The 11,767-nt window shown below is 35.9% G+C and overlaps 1 protein-coding gene across 2 annotated transcripts in view; it reads left to right on the top strand.

Annotated features, from left to right (window-relative positions):
* The first annotated feature begins 3,415 nt into the window (after positions 1-3,415).
* LOC124795523 (anaphase-promoting complex subunit 5) overlaps positions 3,416-11,767 on the top strand; it is a 137,744-nt gene continuing 129,392 nt past the window's right edge. The window contains exons 1-2 of one of the 2 annotated variants that reach the window (XM_047259594.1): positions 3,416-3,672; positions 9,140-9,170. In XM_047259594.1, coding sequence (XP_047115550.1) covers positions 3,577-3,672; positions 9,140-9,170 — 127 coding nt within the window. In that variant the 5' untranslated portion in view covers positions 3,416-3,576. Of the gene's footprint in view, positions 3,704-9,139; positions 9,171-11,767 lie in introns of both variants that reach the window. The other variant, XM_047259593.1, reaches the window with a different exon arrangement.

Here is an 11,767-nt window from a genome sequence, read left to right as displayed (position 1 = left end):
AAATGTTAATACAAATTTTTTAACCAGCATGCTGCAGTTGACATTCTTTGTATAAAATGTCCATGTATTTTCTAAATATTTGTTTTTATCTATTGTCTTTAATGCACTTCTGTATGACGTTATCAGTTGCATTGTAAAATGTTTAAAGATCGAATAAAATGATTTGTTTTGTTTAATTTCAACTCTGAATTCTATATAAGAGTTAATTTCAACTCTGAACTCTATGTAAGGGTTCGTAGAAAAGCTAGAAAGTTTTATGGTACTGTGATAGTGAATTAAATGGTTCACCTCTACTTCACATTTGTTATGAACCCATGTTATATTACGATTTCATTACTACTATTTCGTTGTTACTGTTTCACTGTTTGCTGTAGATGCAACCGCTCGTATTTTTTCTATTAAAGAACTATAAGCAGCTGGCTTATTGTCTAGATCACAATGTTCCTTGCTCTTAACTGTCCACAAACATGTGTGACTCTTACACACTTCAATAAATTTAGCAATGAACTCTCTAGAGCACTGAGTATTTGTCATTTTAAAATTCATTGTACACACAGAGGTGTGAAAAAAAGGGCAGATGTGCAATCTTGGGGTGAATGCAGGGATAGCCAACTGAGCAATAGGCTAATCGTGGGTTAACCTGTACAACGCCGTTTTATTCCCTGGTTAGTTATTTCTGGAATAGCGTTCCTGTCCGGTTAAGTTGACCACAACTGAAGAGCACACAGGGTATTTTCACATACGTCATTTCATATTTACTTACTTATCGTCTGCAGGAATAGCATGTCTAACATGAGCGATAAGCGTTTCAGACTCCAAAAGCATTCGTCTTTGAGCCTGGTAGGTACTGCAAATGAGTTCAAGAGTGTAGTGGAAAACTTGAAGAATGCGTCCTTCTCATTCAATGAACACGTTAGTGCAAAACATTTAATTAAGTTTGTAGGATACTTTTATGCATAACAATGTTACGATCTATCTTGAAATTAGATAAAAATCAGGTATTTGTTGTTTGACCACTAAGAGATATTTCTAGATTGCCGAATGAAATATGGGAAAATTATGCAACATTTTCTGTTCACAAACAGCTTTGCATAGATCGACAGGGCAGTTACAAAAGATGTACGATTTTTTCTCCTAGAAAGAGACACACAAATTTGTCCCCAGAGAAGACAGCAGAGGCTACAGATTGGAATGTACATTCCATGTAATATGCTATGGAATACACGATTTGACAAAGTTGTCAACAGAATGAGGCCACATTCAGTCCGATTCAGATGTAACCTTTCTTGACATGATTGTATTCCATCGAACATAGCTGTATCGTAGTGGTGATATGTATGTAGGTATGTAATACTGGTATAGAACTTTGACAACAAAGACATTATGACGATTGATCTGGCAGACAATTCTGAGATCTGTTATTGGCTAGCTTGCTATTGTATTTATGTCTTTGAATGATTAAGTTATTACAGCAGCAATGAGTGTCCTACAGAAAGTACTTTTGATGAATTATTTAACACTATTTATGCATCCACTATCGCAGTTACTGGGTACAAGTAAATTCTGTTTCTACTGTGTCATTATTTATAATTATACTGAGGGTATGTATAAAAATAAGATGCCAACATTTACAATAAACAATCATAATCTTCTTTATATTCCTGGCCTAGAAATGTAACTATGGCACATATCTAGACTGGAGGCTGTTGTTACAGTATCTCACCCTAAATGTTTGCAGAGCAGTAACTATTTCATACATAATTTTGGCTTGTGCCGTCATCTCCAGCAGCTATATGTTATCTTGGAGGGAAGGGGAAGAAACTGGAGGCATGACACCTTCACTGTGTTCTTCCTTCTTTTCTACGGTCATCTCAGCTTGTTTTCATAACAGAATGAGATGAGAGAATTTGTGGACAGTTCAAGGAGAATTTATAAACATAACTGCCACGTGTCAGAAATTAATCGACTGCCCAAGGGCAATGTGATCGCCTCGCTAGGTGTCAGCAGTTATTCCATCACTTAGGGAGTCACTGATTACTTCAATGAACAGAATTTTAATCGTCTTTAACAGTACTGATTACAATAACAACAACATCCAGCTCATTATAACTATGGTTAAACTTTCAGTACAAATATATTTGCAAATGTATTACACTGGATATAATCAAAGTCATTTCTTCTTGTTTGTTTCATTCATTTTTCTTCCGATTTCTGTTCAAATAAACTCCTTTGTCATTTAGTTTTTCAACTCGGCGCCAGTCATGTTCCACTAAATAGGCTGCTCATCCTCTGAGACAGAAAAGCGGTCAGCTGAAATTTCTGGTGAATGTTTCAATAATTAGACTGGAAGAATTACTTACCCTCTTTCTGCCAGTGCAGGCGAAACAAATACTGTAACTGTCGCCTAATAGTTGGATGCTGCTCACTTCAACTCTCCCACTCCACTCTAACCAAGCAATTGCTGCGATGTGCGGGACAGACTCCTCCCAAAGCACGCAAGCATTTCCCGCACATAGAGCGGCAATGCGTTGTCCACTGTGATCACAGTGGTGTCGATATCGGAAGATTCTGCTGACGACCGACATCGGCAGAAGATGACTGATCTTTTCAAATCAGTACTCCACTACGAGGGTGGTCACAACGCAGCCGACCTCATCGCCTGAAATACAGATTTCGGACGACAATTTGTGAAATTCAAAACAATTTTTTTTCATGATAGCCAACACGACACGAAATGTTGGCTTTGGAAATCTCATAAATTTAGTCAATGACATCCTGAGAATGAAATACATCATAATCAGGATATAGTTTGGAATCTGTAGACTGAATTTGCAGTTTTATTAGAAACCACAAGCAGGCCAAATCTTTAGGCGTAGATTATAACCGCGAAAAATAATTTGTTCAAGTGACAAGGATGGTGTATCTTATGATAAAAGTCAGTGTATTGGATCTTTTTGGGTTTGGTAGGTGGATGTTTGATGTCTATTAATCAAATGTATTGAAACAGACTTAAGTTAAATGTAACTTTAGAATTATTCTTGGTTTCTACAACGCATTTCTCACGCTATGCCGGGAATATAGCTTAACTGGCTACTAACCGGAGATTGTACAACCAGATCTGGACTGAACAAATAGTCGGTTCGAAACACGCTTCTCGCACTAGATTTGCGGCGATCTGCTGTCCACACGCTATGATTTGTCTTTGCAGACGTGGTTGATACCGAAAGATTTGAGCAATTTTGATCAAATCTCCAACTCCGACTATCCGTTTCGCGCACGTCTCAAATGTACGCATGTCTTTTGTACATACGCAGTGATATGTCTGCGCAGATATTATGTAGGGAAGCATTTGCGCAGGCCGCAGACAGTTCGTAGCGTGTGGACGTGCCTTACACCTGTTGTATTAATGTTGGTGACACTGCAAATGAAATGTGTGCAATGTTACAACCAAAATAAATGGCGGTATTTAGAAGTTAGTGGAGCTATGACACTTGTTTGTGTAGGTGATAACGATTTTCACATGTGTCATCCCGAAAATAGTCGTCTCTGGAAGAAATCATCAGTTGCTGTTGCATCATGTCAGCTGCTAAAGACATTTACAATTTTAGTGCAATACAAAAGAGAGGGAACACAGAGAGTATCACACCTCATAAAGTAGCCGTCGTGCTTCTGGTACGGGAGTTTTGTCTGCTGAAAGTAAAAGGTAGGATAAAGTAAAATCAAGTTAATTACAAGTTTATCATACTAAGAAACCTGTGAAACTAAGAAATAATTATTTTGCAGGACATAGTAGTATTGTTTGCGGTTCCACAGTTTTGTCTTTATTTCACTGTCACAGTGAGTCACTTCAACCAATTATTGTGGGGGAGGGGGAGAGAGAGTGTGTCAAACACCACCAACGACTTCGAAGACGATGCGAGGAAACGACCTATAATCTTAATAGGATTCAACTCTTTCTCCATCTATTCTGATTTACGTTTTCCGTGATTTTTGTAAATTGAATCTGACAAATACGGAGACCATATGTCGTCTACCTGTTAAACACAAGTGTATACGTTTATTTTTCGTCCTTTCCTTATTTTTTTGTTATTATAGTGGATACGTCAGAGTATGCATGACACAATTTTTCAAGTGTTTGTGAGATTTAGAATCTACACCATATAAATAAATTTCCATACATAGCCAACGTACACAAAGTAGTATCATAAAATATATATACAGCATCTTTAGACGATTTTGCATGGAATTTGTAGAAGAATCTCTTGTTTAAGGATTTTGTGTACTTGCATCTAGGAACTCTCAATTGTAACAACAGGCTGAGACCAGGTAACATTTTAGGTTTTGTTTGAAAGGAGACAATGCTTTTATGTTCTTTATAGGCCCTACTGTGTGGGTCTTAAAATACACACCCAGCTATTTAGGATCTTTGTCACTGAAGTTTGTCTGTTATAGATATTTTTACACATTTTTTTACAATTGTATATATTTTCGTTCAGAAAAACTGTGCAGTTTATTTTTAAGAACATAGTTGTTTCATATAGGCCTATGTACAGAGCAGGCACTATTAGTGTTCGTAATTTGTTAAATTTATTTATATTTATTATTATCTGCATTCGTTTCGTATGTCATGAAACTGTCCACCATCAATCCCATAAACTTGCTACAGCGAACTTCTGAAATACTTGAGTCGCCAAACTTGATATCAAGATCTGCTTTGACTGCCCTATTTGCTTGTAGCCTCATGAAAGTTGTTTTAGGGTCATTCCATGTTAAAGAGATTTCATGACAAAAAAATTAAAATGACAATATTTCAAATATAATCTTAAAAATGCCAAGTTAAAAGTACATTTGTTCATTGCAAAATAATCATGACTATGAAAAAATTAAATTTCTACCTTCCCTAAGTGTTTAAAGTGCACTACTCTATGGCACCACAGAGAGATATGTTTTATGCTATTTCCAGATGAGTATTAGTTGTGTTATATATGGCTGATTGTTCTATTGTTGCAAAGAATACTGAAGTCAACATTGTTATAGCTCATAATAATTCGTTTTGTTGAGCTAAGCTAATTGCATTTCTTTACTTTGTTAGTTTTATAATATATGTGCAGCTTGTATCACCCGTAACAAAAAAGATACAAAAGTTTAATTTGTAATCTAGTAAATTTGTTCTGTACAATACCTTTCTGTAAAAGTGAGGTTATGCACATTTTTACAGTATCATACCATTACATGGCATTTTGAAATCTTATTTAACACTCTTAGAGCTGTTACGGGTGTTACTAATTTTTGTTTCGGGTGTTACTTAACACATGCGTAACACCCGTAACTTGAATTGGAAGGTCTAATGCCACCTTCATCTTTAGTAGGCCTAGGCCCTACATTTAAATTATAACCAAAGGGTATTATTATGAATGAAAAAAGTTTTTAACTATGTTTATTACATATGAAAACAGTTTTAAGCATGAAAACAAAAAAATTTATTCCTCTGCATACACTTGTTTAAGCACTGCACCTACATTATAAAAGTTAATTGGGGCATTAACCTGATTCAACTGACGTTCTTCTAAAAAGTTAATTAAACCCAAAATTCTTTAGATTACATATAGTTTATGTTTTCATTCTAACTTTTCCAAGAACAACAATATTTCTAACCTCAGTTTTAAATTTGGGTCTAGTATAGAAGGGGATACAACCCATTGGCTTTGTACAATGACGTCACAAGTCGCCAGAGAGCAGTTTACCATTTTTGCTTTTGCTGTTATGTTTCTGTTTCGTTTTTTTACTGATTGCTTAATAAAGTGGATCTGTTTATTCTATCTCGTGAGATTTTTTTTTTTAAAAAGCCAAAAAACACTTATCGGCCACTGAAGGGAGCTACAACACTAAGAAGAATCGCTTCTCGATTGGCGACTTGTGATGTCATTGTCCAAAGCCGACGGGTTGTATCCCCTGCTACACTAGTCCCTTAAATTTTATATAGGCCCAGTAAACTGCTTATTGAGGCAAATTCTAGTCATTCATAAGAGCCTACAATTTCATAAGCATACTTGAGTCTTTGAGTAAAGCTGTTCCATCTGTTCCGAGCAATCACAAGGAATTATTGAATTCACAGAACAAAGACTGTTTTTGGGCCATGCCAGGAATGTCAAATTAAATTGAGCAAATTTATCCCAGAAGGCTTTGACTTAACGAAAAAGATTGTCTGGGCAGCAATGGGAAAATGATGCGAAACATCGTCCTTGTCTTAGTGAACATTCAGGGAGCTGCGATGATGCCTTGGCATCACTGGTTGACAAATTGCCTCAGTTTAAAAAACACTGCTACGTGAAGATAAAGCAGAGTGATTTCTTCCAAGGAAAGAAAAACAGCCTTGACGTTGAAGAATGTGTTCTTCAAATGGACTTTGCTGAGAATTATGCTCTAATTTTACAACATGAGGTACAGAGTGCACACTGGACGCATTCACAAGTAACTATTTGCACTTTCTGCATTTAGTTTGCAAACCATGAAGTCAGGCCCTATGCAGTCATCTGTAACGACCTTTCACACACAAAATATTTTGTGTGGACCTTTCTTAAAACTGTTATAACGGAGATTAAAAAAGCGTTTCCTAAAGTTGAGAGTTTTTATATTTTCTGACAACTGTGCTGGGCAGTTCAAAAATAAATATACTTTGTCCAATCTTTGTTATTTTGAGAGAGACTTTGGATTGACAGTTGAGTGGAATTTTTTTGCCAGTTCACATGGTAAAGGAGCCATGGATGGCATTGGAGGTGCACTGAAGAGGAGCGCGTGGACAGCTGTTAGATCTAGGAAAGTTATTATTAACAACACAATGGACTTTTATGACTACACTCCGACGAGTTTTTCTAAAATTAAGGCACTATGGGTTGATAAGATAACAGTGGAGCATAACATTCCTATTTTGGATGAAAGGTGGAAAAATGGGTCGACAGAAGCGTCCGATCCCACGCGTCGGCTTTGACCCGTGACGTAAGGGTGTTGTCGTGTGTGACGTCATGACGGCGCGGAGTTTGGTTTGAGTGTGGCTGTCTCCAGTTCTGTTTTATCTTATTTTATTTACTTTTCTGATCTGTTCGTTCTATCTCGCGAGATTTTTTTGAAATTTAAAAACGCTTATTACTTATTTTAATTATGTTTCCTCCAATTTCTGTTTTAGTTTATTGTATTTATCTTTCTGATCTGTTCGTTCTATCCCGTGAGATATTTTTTTAAAAAAGACAAAAAACACTAATCAGCTACTGAAGCATCTTTATCTTCTATGGGTTGCAGGGGTTACGACCCCTGGGGAGGTGGGTGGATATTCATGCATGGCTGTCTTCACTTACACGTTGTACCTACGCAAGGCGTCTAAATTTGTTTATATTTAGTTTGCCCCCACCCAAAACACCCCATTTCCCGCGCTTGTCCCGTTAGTGTCATTAGGCTTCTTGTGGAAAGTGTGTGTGTTTGTTTTTGTTTCCGGCATATTTGTGACGTCATGGGTCAAAGCAGACAGGCGGGATCGGACGCTTCCGTATTTCAGAAAAATTTACAAGCAATTCCTCAAATCCAGGGCTGCCATCACTTTTGGCGTTATAACACAACTGATTTGCTGGTTTCAAAAACAGCAGAGTCATTAATGACAAGGGTGTCAGTTTTTATTACTGAGGAGGTCAAAGTTAAAACATTACATGCAAAAGATGCATAAACTTCTATGAAGTGTGCAGTTCTGATCAGGAGACTGTTTCACTATCTGAATCACAAGACAATATTGGAAGTGCTTGTGAGTTAAGCCTAACTGATAAAATTGAAAAGTCTGATTTAAAATTTGGGTTATTTGTCTTGGTTCACATTCCAAGAGACAAAAAGAAACCAACCCTATCCAAAACTCAATACTGTTACTTGGGAATCTGCCAGAGTGAAGTTGATGAAGAGGAGGATATGAAAATAATGTTTCTGAAGTCAGCAGGAAAAAGTAAAACACTTTTTAAACTAGATGAAACTTATGTTTGTTTTCTGAAATTCAGTCAAGTACTATCTAAGGTAAAAACACCAGAAATCAAACAACAAGGTAACCGTTTGTACTAAGAGCTCAATTTTGAGTTGGATGTTGCTGAAAAAGATTATTAAATGAAGTTTTTAAACCAATCAATAATAAGAAAACATTTTTGTCATAAATTTATTAGGCCTACAAAATGAGGTAAATGTTAAGTAAGTAATGATATCTTGGCCTAGTTGTACTATAAAACTGTTACAAAATTTTTTGTGTAATAAATAGGTTTATCCTTCAAATATGTTTTCATAAGTACATACTTTTATTCCAAATAAACTACAATATTTATTTTCTTTTTATGCAATTGTAAGAGGTAAATTTATTCCTTCAAGAATCAAATCTGATGCATCTATGTAACACCCGTAACATTTAATGTAACACCCGTAACAGCAAAAAATATATATATATACACTAAGTTATGATGTCCAAAAAAAATAAAAATTTGTATTTCAAAATAAAATTTGGGGCAATACCTCTTAACAGTTGTTTTACAAGAATAAAAGCTTCATCAAGCCTGCAGAAATTAGAGAATTCCCTAACTCATAACAGAGGCCAGGTCTACTTTTGGTAACACCCGTAACACTGCTTTTTTGATTAATAACCAAGAGAACAATAAAACAATTCCAGTATCAACATTTCTAACATGAAATACAATGTAAGCCTTAAAAGTTTTCAATATTAAATTCAATAAATATTTTTCCTTACATTATTTTTCCTGATTTTAAGGTGTGTACATGAAACACCCGTAACTGTGGAATTGCCCTTTACTTAAATTTGTAAAAAGGTTGCACCCTTCCCCCAAAAAATATATGTGTGCCCTATCCATTTGTAAACATGTCTTCATTTACTAGGTCCTTCGCAGATTCACTGGTGACTTTAGAGATGTGTTATTGGCATTAATGTTTGTTTCGTTAACAGCTTCTGACATATCATTTGCAAACAGAATAAATAGTGATGGTCCCTCTACTGAACCTTGTGGTACACCATGTTTTACTTCTTTGAACATTTACAATTTTAGTGCAATACAAAAGAGAGGGAACACAGAGTATCACACCTCATAAAGTAGCCGTCGTGCTTCTGGTACGGGAGTTTTGTCTGCTGAAAGTAAAAGGTAGGATAAAGTAAACATTTGTTGGAAGCACAGTTTCCAATCTGTTGTGAATTTATACTGCACATTGTTGTCTATTTTTCAATAAAGGTCTTGATATTATTAGGCTATTGTTATTTGCTCTGCGTTATATATGGTTAAATTTTTCTAAAAGAAGACTGACACACATGATCAAATGTATTTGGTAGGTCGAGGAATAGACTACAAACTTGTTTCTGTTTTTTCAAAGCAAATACTACATATGCTGTGAAATCTGCAGCTGCTTTCTTTGTGGGTTGACCTTTCCTGAAACGATGTGGTGCTTCTTTATTATGTTCTGTTTACTCATGAAATTTCATCGTATCCTTTGACTGTTTCTGCAATTTTAGACAGCAGTTGTAATAGTAATACTTGTAGTTGGCACGATTCCCTTTGTCTCCATCTTTATGTATGAGAATTAATTTTCTTCAAGCAATTTGGAAATACTTGTATTCCTTTCTCCAGCATATCACTTATAAGGCACTTGGGAGATTGTTAGGTTTTTAGAAATAGCCTACACTTAATATTTTAGGAGATATGCCATCCAATTACTCTAAATTTTGCAAATACATACCTCGGGTTTTCTGTGAGATCATAGTGTGTGATTTACACAATACAATCCAGCGGGCAAACCCTAGAAATTTATTTGCAACAATCCACCGGGAAAGCCTGAAAGGATATAATTATATTTGACTTAAACCTCAACAGTTGATGAGAGCAACATATCATCTGTTACCTTTACGAAGCTGTTTGTATGTTTCAATTTCAGACCAGCCTATCCACTATATGTATGTAATACTGATTGAAAATCCTACATACTTCACATGGATTATTTCCTTATGTTCTGTCCTTTGGAGTATGATGTTTACATAAGCTGGTACTTTTCTGTTGTCCGCTTGTGTTTATGTGTGCCCATACGGTGTTGGTGGCATTTGAGGAAGTTATAATTATCTGTTTATAATAGCTGGCTTTTGTCTCCGTTATCCTGCTGCAAGCTTTCTTTATGTCTCCACAGACCTCACCCTATAGGCTTACTCCATTTACTTCTTCCCTGCTCTGAATAACTAATGCTGTGATCAAACTTTTTACTGAACTTTCCATTGTCATGTCTCCTATAATTTTGGACAGTTGATATTTATATAATAAATTATGGTTTCAAAGAAAATTGCCTAACTCTTTTTTTTACCATAAATCCCCTCACAGTTTTCTGTTTTCACTAAACTTCCAAGATATGTAGGTTTCCTGGTTTGGTCTGTCTTAGTTCTATCACTGTATCTTCATTGCTCATGACATTATGATGGACTTAAATTGATTGCTTACAATGGTCAGAAGTTACTGTGTCATGATTTGTGTGCTCTGTCTGTTCAAAGATATGTTAGTGATTAAATAATCTATAATAGTGTCGACTGAATCTGCACGTCTTGTTGGGCTCTTTGCATGGCTGCAGGTTGAATGAGCATGTGCAATAAAGGACGGTTCTTGCACAGTCATTTTGTTGTGTTAATATTAAAGTCATCCAATATTATTAAAAATATCTTTAGACCTACATTTTATTTTTTCCCTTGTGTTAAGCTGACAAATCATACATCATTAGAAAATGATCCTTAGATGACTAAATCACTAAGCGTACCGAGCTACCAACAAGATCCTGTATAATTTGGTACAAATGTGCAAAAAGTAAGCCTCAAGCAAATATCAAAGAAATAAGAGTACAAAGAAAGTATGTCATGCAACAGTTATGAGAAAGAATATAAGAATTGGGAGGCATGACTGTTTAACCATTGCTTGTGTGATGCTCAATGACTGTACCAGTGCTTTTCTTTCTTGAACAAGGGATTTTTAATAAAGAACCATGTGATGTTTGAGTGTGTTTAGATGATAGACATCAGTCTCTGTTCTAGTTGTGTGAGAGTGGTAATATCTGCTGTAGGAACTCACTCTTTATGGTATTGCGTATAGTGGAATTTTGGCTGATTTACTTAGGGAATTGATGTGACTAGTTTTTCAGTAGCAATTGCTGAAAACCATTTAGTAAGATAATCTCATTTTCAAGATATCAAATGTTATCACACACAGATGGTACCGCGTAGCATAAGAAACTGTATTTGTTGTAAGTTTTCTGAAGCGTCTCACCATTAACAATGTTAGAAGTTTAAGCCAGTACTTTGCACTCGTAGTGGTAGGTCACTATGTTGTGAGCTTTTCCTGGTAAGGGAATGTGGGACAGTGCATAAGCAGTTATTAGAGTGAGGATGGAATAGATAATAACTTTTACAATGTGGTTTCAGGATTGTTACTTGGTCCAGCCATCCTGCCGTATTTTTTTCCCATTCTTTTTGTGAATCACAATAGATCATGGCATTGTTATGGCCATCTTTGTTGCCCATTGTACTTCATTAACCAATTATTTATTTCATAAGAGTAGTAATTATTCTCGTTGTTGTTGTTGTTGTTGTTGTGGTGGTCTTCAGTCCAGAGACTGGATTGATGCAGCTCTCCATGCTACGCTATCCTGTATAAGTCTCTTCAACCCCAAGTAACTACTGCAACCTACATCCTTCTGAATCTGTTTAGTGTATTCA

Source organism: Schistocerca piceifrons, chromosome 4 (assembly GCF_021461385.2).
Source record: "Schistocerca piceifrons isolate TAMUIC-IGC-003096 chromosome 4, iqSchPice1.1, whole genome shotgun sequence".
In the NCBI taxonomy this organism is placed as follows: Eukaryota; Metazoa; Arthropoda; class Insecta; order Orthoptera; family Acrididae; genus Schistocerca; species Schistocerca piceifrons.
Note: the sequence above shows the minus strand (reverse complement) of the source record. Positions and strands in the feature narration are given on the sequence as shown.